At 43.4% G+C, this 15,791-nt stretch overlaps 2 protein-coding genes across 3 annotated transcripts; one reads left to right on the forward strand and one right to left on the reverse strand.

The window, feature by feature from the left end:
- The first annotated feature begins 764 nt into the window (after window positions 1–764).
- Window positions 765–7,872, forward strand: tab3 (TGF-beta activated kinase 1 (MAP3K7) binding protein 3). Its single transcript, XM_026345262.1, has 7 exons — window positions 765–947; window positions 1,615–1,786; window positions 1,965–3,255; window positions 3,735–3,895; window positions 4,504–4,597; window positions 6,471–6,554; window positions 7,003–7,872. Exons 2-7 carry the CDS (start codon window positions 1,685–1,687, stop codon window positions 7,146–7,148), a joined length of 1,878 nt encoding a protein of 625 aa, XP_026201047.1. The 5' UTR covers window positions 765–947; window positions 1,615–1,684; the 3' UTR covers window positions 7,149–7,872.
- On the reverse strand, window positions 7,387–14,620 carry tmem47 (transmembrane protein 47). Of its 2 annotated transcripts, XM_026345300.1 has the most exons (4): window positions 14,544–14,620; window positions 14,181–14,441; window positions 9,921–10,061; window positions 7,387–9,707 (listed from the first exon to the last, which is right to left on the reverse strand). In XM_026345300.1, exons 2-4 carry the CDS (start codon window positions 14,404–14,406, stop codon window positions 9,529–9,531), a joined length of 546 nt encoding a protein of 181 aa, XP_026201085.1. In that variant the 5' UTR covers window positions 14,407–14,441; window positions 14,544–14,620; the 3' UTR covers window positions 7,387–9,528. The 2 variants fall into 2 exon arrangements, with proteins under 2 accessions (XP_026201085.1, XP_026201084.1); XM_026345299.1 differs by lacking the exons at window positions 14,181–14,441; window positions 14,544–14,620 and having other exon boundaries at window positions 9,921–11,559.
- Window positions 14,621–15,791: the final 1,171 nt, after the last annotated feature.

Here is a 15,791-nt window from a genome sequence, read left to right on the forward strand (position 1 = left end):
CCCGTCTAGAAACTTAAAATGAGCATGCGGTCTTTAAAGAAAGTGGTAAACAAAAAAAGCTCAAATGTCACAATATTGCTCTTATTGATTCACCGTTCAATGTCTTTAATGTAGAAATTCTACTCAAATAAATTCCATAGAATCACAAATAAGTTTATTGCCGAGTAGTAAGTAAATAGTAAGTAAGCTTTCACTTACAATTGTCTTGTCAAAGTCATAAATATAGTCAGAGATATAAAAAAATATGCAACAGTGTACATAGAATCTACTTGCAAAGCTATAATATGCAACTTTTGGTAATCAAGTGATTGCTCTTGTGACATAAGTCTGATAAACATATTACATATGTCAAACTGCAATGGCCTATTAATTCTATTGTAATAATTTAGAAATTGAAACGACCTGATAGCTGACTTAGGATTTGAAAATTGCTATTAAATAAAGATTGTAGGTGTTGTTTCTATGTTGAATGTGTGTATAATATTGTTTCATATTTTAGGTGTAACGTAATTACAATGACACCATTCCTGATAGCAAATGATAATATTTATAAATCCTATTTGGGAAATGACATGGTATTAGCCGAATCAATTTAAGAGCTTTATTTTGTGGAATGAGTCTGTATTTATCTGCATTAAACAATGTTTGGAGGAGAAATCAGTGGCTATTCATTAAAAAGAAGTAAAAGCTGACGATGTCACGGCTTGAGCCCCCACGCAGCCACTGGTGGGTCTGAACGACTTCCTGGTTCGGGACAACCTGACGCTATCGCGATAGACAGTTCGTGTTCAGCTCAGCGGCCGCGGCCTGACGCTGGAATGCGAAACTACAAGTTATTTAGCCAAAACAAAACAGTCAACAAACTTCGGCGCTGCATTTCAGAAATATTTCCTGTTTCGTCGGGATTCAGCTATGGTCGGAGCCACGAGTGAGACTCTCAACATATGGTAAGTTTTACCAAGCAGTTAGTGGCTAATGTTTTAGCATGGCTAGCTAGCTAATCCATCAACACCCAGGTTTGTGACAGCTGCACAGCCAGCAGTGTTAGCAGTGTTAGCTGGCAGACAGTTGGTGAACTGAGGTAATCTTCTTTCAAGAGATGCCTCGTTTAGGGGATTGTGTTGCAGATTTAGTTGCAGGTCACATCGGACAGTGTCCCCGTAATGGTGAAGTTGCTTCCTGTCGTAAACTCCTTACACACCGGTGGGGTTGTTTGTTTCAGTGATGTACGGAAGCTAATTGATGCTGATTACTAGCCTGCTAGCTTTCGATTGTATGTCGTCGTTGCTCGGTGCAACAGTATGGCTAAACAACAACAGACCGAGAGGCACCTTGCTAGCAGCCGTGTGCTAATGTGAATGAAATGTCAGTGACGCTGGTATGTTTGATGTGTTTGTGTGTTGATTTCCATCTGGTCATAGTTGATTGCTCTCTTTTGTGCAAAACTCAAGTTGACAAACATCACAGCGGCTATTTAATTGAAATGTTCGCTGCAGTCACTGCTGACACATAGGGTGTGTGACAGGCAGGCCAGCAGTGCTAGGTTTGTTGCAAACATTTCCCAGACGTTTGATTTTGTCTTTCGTGTTGTTGGACTCATCTCCTCATCATCAGGGGATGAGACGAGATCGGGTAGGTGAAGAATTGCATCTCTGGGCCCGTTGACTCTCTGTGTTGGCTCAGGATGGCGCAGGGAGGCTCTCAGCTCGACTATCACATCCTGCAGGACCTCAAGCAACGTTTCCCGGAGATCCCTGAAGGGGTGGTATCTCAGTGCCTTCTGCAGGTATTCACATACACACACGTATTGGTCCATATGCTCTAAAAGCAGTTTGGATGATGTTGGAAAATATGTGATATTCAGTTGTATAGGTGGTGTTTTATTTCAACTCGATTATAAGCATCTAATATTATTCAAACATAAGTAGTTAAATGGCTGACACTGGTCTCTGTTGTTGTCTCAGAACAACAACAACCTGGATCTCTGCTGCCACGTACTGGCTCAGGAGAGTAATAGATACCTGTATGAAGAGTTCCATCACAGTCCAGAAGAGGGACGACTGAACCGAAACCACATGCTACACATTAGCCTCGGCTTACCAGGCTCAGATGCAAGTAAGACAAATGGAGGAGCAGGAGGAGTAGGACGCGCTCTAGTGCACAGCACCAGTGACAGTCACATTGAACCTCAGAGGTCCAGCTACCCTGAGCCATTGTCAGCGCCTGCCAACATGGCACCATCCCCAGGTTACAATCCTTTCTTCATGAACGATCAGAGCCGCTCAGCTAGCAGTCCCACCCCGCCACCCACAATGCAGGGCATGTCTCCCACATACTCACCTGTCCCACGTTATATGAACCCCATAACAGTAACTATCTCACAAAATATACCCAATTTCCCACAAGCTCTGCAAATCCCTCCTGGGCACTATGCTAACAGCACCAACACCGCCCTCCATATTCGACCTTCACCCTCCCAGAGCCCACAGCCAGCTCCCTGGTCCTCGACTGGGACAGCCATTTATCAGCATCAGCAGTCCCCCTACAGTACTCCCACATATGGCTCACCGTACAGCTCCCCACAGCATCACGCCCAGCCACAGCCTCAGCTCCAGCCTCAGCTCCAGCCACAGCCCCAGCCTCAACCCCAGCACCAGCCATATGTCTTCCTCCCCATTAGCTCTCCAAACATTCCCAGTATGCCCTACCACCACCAGCAACAACCCCTGCAACAGCCAGCTGTTTACAGGCCCTATCACCCCAAAGGTTCGCTCAAAAACCAGATAGAGATTACTTTGGAGGGACAACGGCCACGCAGCAACTCGCCTGTACACACACCCCACCCACCTGGAGCACTTTACATGGCCACCAGCCCCTCGCCCAGCTCCCCTTCAAGGGGTATAACTATGAGTGGACCTCCAGGACCAGCGTCTGCACCCTTCCACCCTGGGATTTACCTGCAGCACCAGGCCCCCACAAGGCCGCGGCCTGCATCCTCTCCTCAACCGGGCCAGTCCGCCTACACACTCAAACTGTGTCAGAAAGTGACACCTGGAGGCCAGGCCCAAAGGCCACCCAGCTCACCTCCTGTGGCTGAAGCAGAGTCTCTTCTGAACATAGTAGACCAAGGTGAACACAATGCCGCCCCTCCTCCCATCCTGCCTATTTCTCTTTTACCAGGGAATGTTGCCAGCCAGTTTCAGCAAATGCCCCGACGTTCAAGCTCAGGCTCTGATGACTATGCCTACACACAAGGTAAGGGATTCTTGTTCTTCTATTGACTACTCTGCATGTGTGACTCTAACACTAATGGTTTCCAGTTAGAGTCAATACTTGATGTGTGTTTGGAGCTGTGCTGACTAAAATAAAGACTAGGGCCAGCATTTAGCCTGAGAATAGTTGACTTCATCTTAGTAGACATTTGACTGTTCACGATAAACCACCTTGGGAACATCATTTGAGGTATTATTTGTTAAATAAATGTTAATGTGATAAATGTTTTTTTGGCGTTTGTTGTATTGTTGGCAGAATTTGCTTTCACACTGAAGACTGTTCCTCCACTTACATAAATCATACAGTCTGAGTAAATGTTTTGTGTTTGTCATTTGTTTTTTCTTTATCCCCTTATAATTAGTTTGTCCCCTATACCATATCAGTGTTGTACCTGTATAATGATAGTGTTATAAAGTTTTGTAGGAACAACCTGTAACAGTCAAACTGGTGTTTCCTTCCAGCTCTGCTGCTCCACCAGCGGGCCAGGATGGAGCGTCTAATGAAGGAGCTCATGCTGGAAAAGCAAAAACTAGAGCAGCTGAAGGCAGATGTCAACAACATGGAATACGACGCCCTTCAAAGACGCTTTCGACGAGTCAATTCAACCAGTCTTATACCCAGAGTAAGGGATGAATATGTATGAATAGGCTCACTAATATGTTTCTGCTCTTTGCGGTTTCTTACCTGCACAAGCACCAATCTGATGGTGCTTTTTCATGTGATGCTCTTTGCGCAATTGCAAATTTTGTGTGACCACAAGTCTTTTTATACATTTCTACAGACACTGTGGAAATGTGTAATGATTTCACAAGTTCACAAGTCAGATTATTTAGACCCTTATGATTGTGTAGGCTCAGACGCATCTGACAGGTGCATTGCAACTGACGTTCTGGGTTTCAATCAGGTTTGAAATTTCTTTGCTCTTGAAAGGGCAAAGACAGACAGTTACCACAAAATATTAAGTTTTCCTCAATAGAACTTTAAGACATGGTCGATATGATGTTGATAGAAACTCACCCCATCATGGTTTGACTGACAACATGCTGCTCTGAACCAACAGGAATAAAGTTAGTTAGGGTGTCGCACAGCACAGAGCGAAGGTCGATCAGCCAGAAGCAGAACACGTGCTAATGTTTGGGTTACAGCAAAAAGTTTTAATTGGGGGATAGGCAATATTTGGTTGTCTATTTTTGTCTAATCTAACTTGGTTGTGTGTTTGCACGACTGCAGCCTGAAGAGATGACCCGATTGCGGAGTATGAACAGAAAGCTTCAGATTGATATCGACTGTACCCTGAAGGAGATAGATCTGCTGCAGTCTAGAGGTATAAATACACACATGCCACATGCACACACACACACACACACACATTCCTACACAAACCTTTGAAGTGTGTCTCTGATTAATTTGAAAGCATTGATCTTGAAATAGCCAAATCGCGAAGCACACAAGGGTTGGGTCCAAAATGATGGATGAGGCTCCATCACACTGCACACAGATGCAACGTTCTGAAATGACTGGCTGGTCCGTGACAAGACCCAGGCTGATCTATGGTTGATTTTTTTTTGGGTTCGTGCACAGTTTGGTCTATCCGTCCAAGTTATGTAATTGATAATATTATTGTTGTGACATGCTCTAAACCACAGTGTTTGGAAATTAGTTGCAATGCTTTATCTATTTCCTAGGGGTGGTGATGTTGGAAGCTGAAAAAGTGACAAATTTTGTTGCAATCAGCCCAACGCACTGAACATTTGGGCTGTGGTCATTCAGAAAAAATAAACCCCCACTCAAGTCACACTTCTTACGGACTGCACTTATTTGTATTTTGCTACATTTATCTGTCTTTCACATGACTTGGTGGATGTGTTGTATAGAAAGACCCCACAGCATGACACTGACATGTCAGGCATCATGATTGGGATTGTGTTTTTCTGTTCATGTGTAATGTTTGCATTACACTAAACACATTGTTGAGCAAAATGTCCCAAAAGCAACATTTTGGTCTTGTGAGACACTGGAGCATTCTTACTCTTTGTTTCAGTCTCTTAAATGCCTTTTGGCAAGTCCTGGCCAGACATCCTGTCAAGCTGTCATTAAAGCTGTGACTGGTGAAGGACCTTGTTATCTGTTGTTGTATGTGTCTGTCACCGCTCTGAGCGTTTGTATGCTGACTTCTCTCACTCGTTTGATTTTTGAGTATGACCCTCTCTTTCAATTCTTAATTTGCAGCAAAATAACACAGCTGCAAAATAAAAGGTTAGTCTGAGTTTGAACACTGCATAATAAATAATATAGCTGTTCCTGTTTTATCTACAGCTTTTTTGTTTTTCTGCCTTTCAGAATCTTTTATTTTTGGCCTGTGACCAGTTGTATGAATTTCCAAATCCACATATGTTGTAGTTAATAGTCAAATGAATAGAAGTTGTTTAAAGGTTTCTGGAAATACTGTTGTGGTCTTTGTTGTTGTGACAGTGTAAATGTGAAAGTTGTCAGTGTGATTTTTGCCTCTTGGAGCCCAGCTTTCATACCCTCACAAAGCGGATTATTGAACTTAGAAAACTTTTCTTACAGAAAATTACGTCCAGCTGCAAAAATAAATCAGTAAATCAAGTTAACATCTGAGTATGTTGCTGTAGCCACCAGAGGTTTTTTTTTCTAAGCAGCCAATAAAAATCCCTTGTTGATAGTTTTGTCATGAATCTGATTTGGAAGAAGCCTCACTGTGTTGAGAGTGAAGTCCCTTAGTTGAAGCAGCATCCAACTTTCAAAAATGTCTTTTGTGTGCAAGTAGAAAAAACAAGACGGTATATCCTGGCAAAATTATATTGATTTATGAATAATTGATTGGGCTTATTTGTAACATGGTCTGTTTGAATGTGTTGCTTTGGGTGCCAGTGAGATTTTTAAATACACTCTAGGATAGTTTAGTTTTAGCACATTTTTAGCAATGCACCCATGAATCCTAAGGCTTTTTTAATATCCAGACATTGCGCAATGGTTTAGTATGCTATGAGACATAATTTTACAACTTTGAAAAGTCATTGCCATAACAGATATGTCCTGTGTTGCAGTGAATAGGGATGTTGTTTGTGTCGGTCTGAAAAGACGCCGAGCATTGCTGGACACTCATAGGACCTCTGATTGGGAAGGGCACTTCTAAACAAACTCTGGTATCTGATTTCTGCTCCTCTCCACAGGGAAGTTTGATCTAAAACAAATGAGCAACTTTTATGACAACATTCAGCCCGGTCCAGTTGTGCCGCCCAAACCTGGGAAGAAAGGTGAGAACTGTCCAACATTTTAAAAACATAAATATGAGTCATGAGAGAAATTTTCTTAAGGTTGTGTAAAGAAGAGATGAAAGAAGTCTAGAGGGTAGTAGTGATACTTACTAGCCAAAATACAGAATTGAGTTTTAGTGTGAGCTTGAGTTTCAGTCTTAGTCTCACATGTATTTGACTTCCATCACAAAACTGAGACTAAAAGCTTAATGGACTTGCTCTGTGTTCGGCTCCACAAAACTGTTGGCATGGAAACAACATGAGAAACCTTACTATTTAGTGAATGCCTATGTCCAATAACATTTATACTTGAATGGTTGATGCTTGAATGTGTGCCTTGCATGTTTGTTCACCTGACAGCCATGGTTAATCTTAGTACTGAGTTGCTGACACTTTGTCACATGAATAAACAGTTGGTGTCATGTGCTGCTTTTCTCTGTTTTGTCAGAAGGGGAGCAGGGCTCCAAGCCAGTGCCGGGGCCTCAGAGGGATGAGGACTTTGAGGGCGCTCAGTGGAACTGTGAAAGCTGCACCTTCCTCAACCACCCTGCACTCAACCGCTGTGAACAGTGCGAGATGCCGCGCTACACCTGAGCTTAGCACTGCTCTGTAATGCCCACCCCTGGCCCATCCGTTCCCAATCCTTGGATACTATAAGCCCCATCATTCCAGAGTCTGTCTAGAGGTCCTCCTCTGTCAGTCAATATATAAGCCCTTTTTACCTGCTGAGGTAGAGCCACTATTCCTCTCTGCCCACTTGTCCTGCTCCCCTTCTACTTCTCCTGTGCACTTATTTCCATTGGCGGATGATGATTCTTTTTCAGGACAGTTGAAGACTCTTCTCATAGCAAATGAATAAAAAAGGGAGTGACATGTTGCATCTTTGGAAATGAGTAGGACGGGCTTCAGAAAGGTCAAAGCGATTGAGGATTAAGAAGGACGTGCTACAGTTTACGTAGCGAACATTCCACGCGAAAAGAATGACTGCCCTGTTTACACAACTGCAACCATTCCTGATCTCAAAATGGAGGGACTTCCACTTTAGTACAGGACCCATAACTCCCTCGCTCACAGTGGAACAATAAAAGCAATGGTATATAACTTCTGACTAATGCGAAATGTAGACTGTACACTGTATCTGGCTCTGTATTAGAGCTCATTTCACTGAAAGAAGAACACTAAAGACACTTGCATACGAGTATATTCCTGGTACTTTTATGCATATTATACCACCCTGTATTATGTGTTCAGAAGATGTTGATTTCCTGTGCAAATGCCTCAACTTGCTGTACTTAATAAATGAGCTGATTCTATGTGACTTGACCATGTACAGTTGGCATTTCTGCATAGTTTGGCATAATTCACATGCCCCCCTCCCCACCCCCCCCAATGAAGCAAACATGTATTTTACCCAGTACATGTTTATTATGTTAGTAATCAAATCAATGGGAATCAGAAATACAGCAGCAACTGGTAGTGTCATGCACACACTCACTTTGACTAATGGCGCAAGAGGGAATAGAAGTTTCTGACCACCTTGGAGGAGGTTTGAGAAGATGTGCATTAACAGAATAGATCCTTCGCTCCCATCAAGTCTCGCATTGTCCTTTTTTTAGGTTTGAACGTTTCCAGTATCCACTCATCATTCAAGTCTTTAACATTGCACTCTAGCATTTCCTTAAGTACTGTATCACAGATCTCAACCTAGATTCAAAGCTAAGTATGATTTTTTTATTTTTACTAACTACAGTGATTTTCTTGTACAGCCTCTCCCTATTTTAAAAACTCCTGTTTTGCTAAAGTGCCTACTCTACTGAGAGCATTCCCATTTCCTCCAGAGTGGGAAGATGACGCATCACGTGAGGAGGTGTGTGAACACACACCGGGGGGTATGATCATGCAAACATGCACACGCAAAGCAGACATGGTCATTTGCCATCTTCCCAGTTGTCTGCATGGAATGAACCTTATTTTGCTAACAGCACATACTTGCATATAACAACAATTAATCAAAAAGCAAGTATAACTGAGGGTTATGCTGCAGGCTTACATTTGTGATCAATGGATTTATGCCTGTGTACATGTGACAGACTGTCTCTGTGCTCTTCATTAACCAGGAACTGTTCCTCTCACCAGTGTGACATCATTTAAAAGGTGTCTGTGGAATGTTTTCACTGTCTTTAGGCAGCTCCTGTGTGTTATGAGTATCTCTGACTCTTTGAATAGACTCGGCACAGGACAAAACAGAGTGGTGCCGAAGCAGCTTCACGACATGCTGAACTGGAGGACGAAGGTCAGGCCGAGCTCTCAATGTACTGTATCTTTGTAGAGATATAGCATGTCAGACTTCCTCTTCCTCAATTTGTCATCCTGGATGGTGTAGTGAGATTGCTGCCCGCTATGCAGGAGACGCGGTTCAAATCCTGGCCATGGCCTACCTCCAGTAGGGGTCTTTATACAAGACCTCCTTATGCTTTCCCTGCCTTTGGATCCATTAATTCCCTTATAGGCTCGTGTTTGCATCATTCTTTGCCTCCTTTGCTTTGATTGGCTAATTAGTCCACCAGTTCATCCTGGTATGGGGTCAGCGATTCCATCTGTTCCCTCCAGATTTTCTGCCCAAATCTAAGACCTACTGCAGTTCCACTTAAAGGGGGCGCAGACTTATCTGAGTGGTGATATTTTCTCCCAAATTAAACTGACTGGTTTTAAGTTTCTTTTTCACCACTGGGCTTGTTGGAAAAACTCCCAAGAGAGTTTGAGGCTTCGGTCCAATCAGTCACAGTAGTCTGTGAGACAGTACGTTTTCAGTATTAAATGGAAGTAGTTGTTTCCAGTGCTGAAACTAATGATACGAATTAGATTTTGTAGTCTGTGGTTTTGCACTGTGTAACAGACATAAAGTTCCTATTACTGTGAGGACACAGACAGAGTGAAACAGAGAGCCTTGGTTTCTTGTTGTGTCTCACGTGTTTTAGTAGTAGTCTTCATAGTTTTTGGGGTTGAGGCAGTAGAGAATAGCCCCTCCAAAAGAGAAGATGGTGGATCCCCAGGCCAGGCCGTAGCCCCAGTTAAACTCGTGGTACACTCTCAGACTGACTGTCTCTATGAACTTAATGGGGAATAGGACCAAGCTGCAAGCCTGAAGCACAACTGCAATGGATGAGAGGAGAAGAGAGGATATTATGCCAAAATAAATATTGTAATTACATATAGAATAGTAAATATTTAAAACAATGACTATGAATGAGTTAAGATAGCTACAAGCCAACAAGCCTTGGATCTTTGGACAGTTGTTTTGTATTTGGATTAATCTCTATCATTATTATTTTTTTGTTTCCAGTAGGACAGAATCTCTTCACGTACCTGCAGAGAACAGCATGACTGCCACGGGTTTGTAGCAGCGACTCCTGGAGCCAAAGCACAGGGAGACCAGCGCTACAAGTAAGGAGAGCAGGGTGAGGGCCGCCCCTCCCAGCAGCAGGGCCAGCGTGGCGATCTGCCAGTCTGAGACAAACGCACAGACGCAGGGACACAGAGGAGAGAGGGGGGTGAGGGAAGAAAGGCATGAAATCACACTGAGATAGAGAGTGACATAGGTAGCTAAAACGAGGTTACTCTGGAGAGCCGTGTCTGCGCTGTTGACACGAGTGGGGAGATAAATGCAGAGGCATAAAATAGAATAGAGGCAGTAGAGTAGGTCACAGGCCTTATTGGTGAGCCACAGTAACACTGCCATGCTCAATCTCACACAGGAGAAAAGTGATTCCACCCGCTGGAGTTAGTAGTGAATTACTGCAGTGTAAACACAAACTATTTGTGGTTTCAGAGGCAGAGACAACTCCTCGTGCATATTCTGAGAAGCAGACGAGGCCTCATAATGTTTTGATGTGAGCCACTGGGGATCCATGGCCAGTGGCAGAAGAAGTATGTGAACCACGCAGTGGATAACCCTCGAACCGAACAGAGCTGTTTCTGCCTAACAAGAAACAAAACGCACACATGCTTGGCTACGTGCAGACTTCAGCCAGTCAGTAATGGATCCCAGTTCAGCAGAAAGGCAAAGGAACTCGAAGAGGTGACTCAGATAATGAGTATCCCTCCCTGTTGGCTGATGCTGGCTCAGCAGCATTCTCAGCTTTTCATTCAGATTTACTCCAAAATAACTGGAAATAACTGCTGCCTCAATCTGAGTGACAAATGGGAAAACGTTTTATGGAGATTTGTATTTGCTTTATGCAAAGTGAATTTGAGGAAAAGCTACGTTTAAGGCCTTATTAACCAAGGGACATGCTGTATGTTATTGTTTAGAGATTAAGGGCGTCTTTTTGTATCTTTACTGTGTATTTATGGAAACAGGAGGTCTATATGTAAACATGCAGAGGATATTATGATGAGGCAGTTGATTACACAGGAGGAAATTATTTAAAGTACAGTGGGCGGAAAAAATAAAAAAATAAACAAAAAGGGTACTGGGCTCCACATAAGTGTGTGGAAAAGTTTACCTTGACAGACTTGGAATATGTTTTATATAATTTTGTAGTAGGTATGTGTGGTACGCTCTTATTATAGAGCCCGGGAAATAAAAAAGATTAAGCATTTTCAAGAATATTTCCCCTCTACTGAGGCAGAAAATCATTAAAACGTTCACCAGTGGGGAGAAACTGAGGAACATAAGCTGCTTAAAATACAGTTCCCACTCTTGTTGGAGGGAAACTATATTGCAGGGGCCAAGCAGCTCAAATATAAACAAACATCAACTACTTTTGACCAAATATGGTTCAGGATTTAGAGTTTAAAAATGGGCCCTGTCACCACAGGATGTTGGAAAGAGCCCACAAAAAGCAGAGCACCCATTCTCTCCAGCTTGCACAACGGGAGCCCCCCTCAAGTTGACTGCTTGACATTCTCTGTCACTGCCTCACTGGACACAGTAACTTGACCTGCAGTTGTCAAAGCCCATCGTGGGTGGATATCTTCTCTGGGTCAGTTCGGTGCCTTCAGCCCAGCCAGTCTGCAAATAAAAAGCCTTATCAGTGCACTCATGAAACAGCAGGATGCAGAAAGTCATCTCAGATTTGGAACAGGCCACTGTACACTGTGCAAGAAACACAGCCAGAGTTGGAGTGCTTAAAGGCTTTGACGAGCGGGACGCGCCAAACTATTAATCCGAGCCCCGCACGATGACAGATGGAAAAGAAGATACAGTACACAAGATCCAATCTGAGCATTAATTATGGGCCCCCGTGTGCATGTCACTGCTGCTGCTCAAGTGTTAATCGTAAAAAAAAAAAAAAAAGATCCTTCAGGCATCATTCTATTTCTTTGTCTGAGAGGATGGTGGAAGATCTGTGTCACAGAAGAGCCTCGAGTGTGTCTCTCACTGTCAAACACACATCCACTATCTCAGGGGAGCAGGGGGAAGAAGTGGAGGTAGCAGGAAGATCCTCAACGAGACATCCCGAGTTTAAGACCCCGGTGTCCTTAAGCAAGAAACTGGACCCCTATTAGCTCCATGTGGTCCACACATGCTGTTGAAAAGAAGGCAGTCAGAAAAACAAAATTCATAATGTGAAGTGTTGTCGTTAGTTTGCTTTGCTGTTACAGACTGAGCTGGATTCGCACGTCGGCTACTCACTCGTCCACTCATCTCACACTGACCTGACATCCATACGCGCTGCTCTTGCACAACAGCTCCACATTCCTAGCCCTGTGACAAGCCTTAATCTTTTATACGTGACCCTTACCCCTTCTTAATTGTACATTCGTTAGAAGAAACAGACAGAGTTACCATATTGTGTGTGTATTTTAGGCGTGCAATAAGGAAGTATCCTTTGTCTAGTTTCTAATGCACACTGTACATTGTGCTTTTCCAGACACACACACATGAAGCCTTTGCAGAACAAGCTCAAAACATCTGAGCGGCCAGCTGGTGTTTCAAACTAACAGGATTTATTTAATGCCTAGAGCATGACACTGAGGAAATATTGGGGGCTCGTGGGGGTACAAACCGATTCCTGGGATTCAAATCAATAAGCCTAGCCAAGTACAAGCCTGAGGAAATGGGCAGTGTGCTTTGTGCATTTACTGTGGTATGCTGCTACTGAGAGCCGAGAACTGACACGGAGACTGCATGTCTTTATATGGCACCAAAGTGCACTTTGTCTGTGCTGACAGAGAAGGATCAGGGCCAGCCTGAGTTACTCATCTCCCAGACAATAAGAAAACATTTTGTCAGACTATCGGAAACCCAATTCACCACTCAGCGTGGAGGAGGAGGTCAGAGGAAACAGCGAAATGATATATACAAAGGAGCACACAGACAGAAGCTGTAGTCAGGGATCTAGTGTAAGATAATCCTACATAAGCCTTTCCCTCCTTTTACATTTGCACAAAAGACTTTAGACAACTTTTAAGCTGATAAAAATCATGGGATAGAATCAAGTGCTAAGTACATCAAGTCTACTGTGTACAGACAACGCCTTTAAAAACACTGCAGCTCCAGAAACCTCCAGAAGTTTGATTTTTAACATTGTGCTTACGATGTGCTGTGGGATTTGTATTGAACTTGGAAAAATAATATTGTAATCTGTTACTGTTATTTTGTGCACCTTACAATTAATTCCATCCAGAAACAGCAACACCGCAAACTGTTGCATAACCTTACCAGAGCTGAACCAATCATAATAATGATGAGGATTACATTAGATTTTATGGTTGTCAGATTTTATACAACACAACATAAACACATGCTTCTCCGAAATCTCAGCAGATGCGTGATAATGCTGTTCCTGTACAGACAGACACTGATGCTCCCAGTGTTCAGCATTCCTTTTACATCACTGAATGACCAGCTGTGATGGAAATATGAAATGCTTCCAGCAAACTCTCTAATGTGGAGACAGAAGTTTCCTTAATAGAGAAAATCAGCGTTTCTTGAGTGCTTCACTTGTTTCCCTGGTTACTAATCTGCAGGCATCTGGATCTCTGGGGAGTGCTCTGCTCTGAGTTGCCCCTGCTCCTTGGCTGGTGAAGAAACCCACACAAAGGCTCATTTTGTGCGCAACAAAAGGCCAAATGAAACCCCAGCTGGACGGCTCCTGGTTAGGGCAAATTTCCCACATCATTCAGTTGTGCACTGGGCAAATGTTTTCGAAAACGGTTAACTAACCTCGATAGAAAACCAAAAGCCTCTTATTCATCCGACTTTGAGGCTCAAGGATAAAGTTTTTTCGATATTTCGCACTTGGAGAGCCGCACTGCATTGTTCACTATCATATTTCATGTAAAAAGAAAAAGAAGTGCTGCAGTTTAAATTAACCAGGCAACAGCTAATTCAAAAGTAATTAAAGTTCAGCCCTCTCTAGGGTGATGTTTAATAATTCTCACCAACAGAACAGAGAGGATGAGCAGTGCACCGTCTGCAGGGACCCTTTGTTGTCCCACAGCACTGAGCATCCGACTTTCATTTGAATATGAATGTGGGTGTCTGTCTGCACCCTAAGTTCTGCCTAGGGTGGACCATTGCTAAAACTACAACACCCAACGGGTTTAAAACTCGTACACAACATGGTGGCGCATCACCCCATCAGTGTGCACCCATAGGCACATGAGCGTGTCTCTCACCCGTGGCCAGCGTGCTGTTGCAGGACCAGTCCACGGAGCTGACGGGCTTCCAGCAGGACACCCACAGGGATAAGTAGTACTGGTCATCCGCCGTGACCCACGCCGGGCTCAACATGGCCCCGATGTCCAGGCACAGGGCGAGAAAGACGCACACCAGTCCTACCAACTTCAGGGGCGTCAACGCCGACACCCGAACCTCCTCCGCGCCGCTCACGGATGAAGCCATGGGCTATTTAAAGTTACTCACGCAGTAATAAAAAACTAAAACACAGAAAAGAGAGGAACATGCGCAGGTGTGAGCCTCGTTCCTAAAAGTCCAAAACAGAAATGAATCACGTTTAAGTTGGGGGAGTCTCCCCTGACCGCGTCAGGCAGGATGGAGAGCCGCTGCTCGCTCGCTGCGCGTCCCGAGTGCAGAGGACGCTGCTGCCGCTGTGGAGACCCGGCGCTCTGCTGACGGGACTGAGCTGCAGATCACTGAAATAACACGGTGCTGCACCTGCTGGGTCCTAGTGCCTAGACCTACTCCTCTCACACAGCATCTCACTGTCTACCCACTGATGAAGGGGTAACAAAACATACTGTGGAGACTGAAGAGCTAGAAGACAGTGTGTAGGCATATGGGTGATATGTAATATATAATAGTCCACACTTGAAGACAGCAGTGCTATAGAATAATAGAAATAACTAAATACCTAAATAATAGAATTTATTAGGCCCACATTCATATTCATGAACTCCTAGTATAAAACATTCACAGTCTATCATCCACCATGCATTTATGCAATGGAGATCTCACCTTCACCACAATCAGGAGTACAGCTAACAAAAGGAGGCTGTGTGGGCTCGCTCTGTTTTCTTAATACCTAATACTTATAATTCCACTGTTTAATACAGTATCACTCTCTGACATTGATAAAGATGGTGCTAATGTAACTGTCTATTATAACGTAATGGAAAAGTGTAGTGGCAAGAATACAGTTTTAGAGGCTACAGCATTTAACTATATCTCTCCAGGTTACACTTTGTTTAACAGCCCATGTTCCAGCTCTGTGTCTCTCTCTAACACACACAGGGAAGCCCACAGTGGTATTTTTTTTTCCTAATTAAACTTAGCTAATTCTTTGTCCTTAGGGAAAAATCTCGGAATGAATTCATATTGATTAACACACACACACACACACACACACACACACGCTTGTGTTAACACACAAGGTTTGAAGCTAATTAACTTGAAGCTAATTGCTTGAGGCAAATTGCTGTAGAGTTACATTCAGCATTACAACATCTGTGTTCGCCTCCTTGTTAATTTACTGAAGGTAAATGAATATGTATCTTGTTGGTGGATTCACAGAAGATGCTGGTACCTAATGAATATAAAAAATGAAATGCTCCTGTGTGTGGCCATGTCTTTATTTCCTTGTGTGGACATATTTTATTCAAATGTTATTCTTGTGAGAAGGTTTTGGTCGTATGAGGACATTTTACTTTAAAGAGCATTTTCAGGGTTAAGACTAGATTTAGGTTGGGTATTTACAGTAGTTTTCTGTTGTTTAGGGTAAGAGGGTATATGAATGTATTTTGTCAACAGGTTTCCTCACCAGTAGACTA

The sequence above is a fragment of the Anabas testudineus genome, chromosome 4, assembly GCF_900324465.2.
Source record: "Anabas testudineus chromosome 4, fAnaTes1.2, whole genome shotgun sequence".
Taxonomy (NCBI): Eukaryota; Metazoa; Chordata; class Actinopteri; order Anabantiformes; family Anabantidae; genus Anabas; species Anabas testudineus.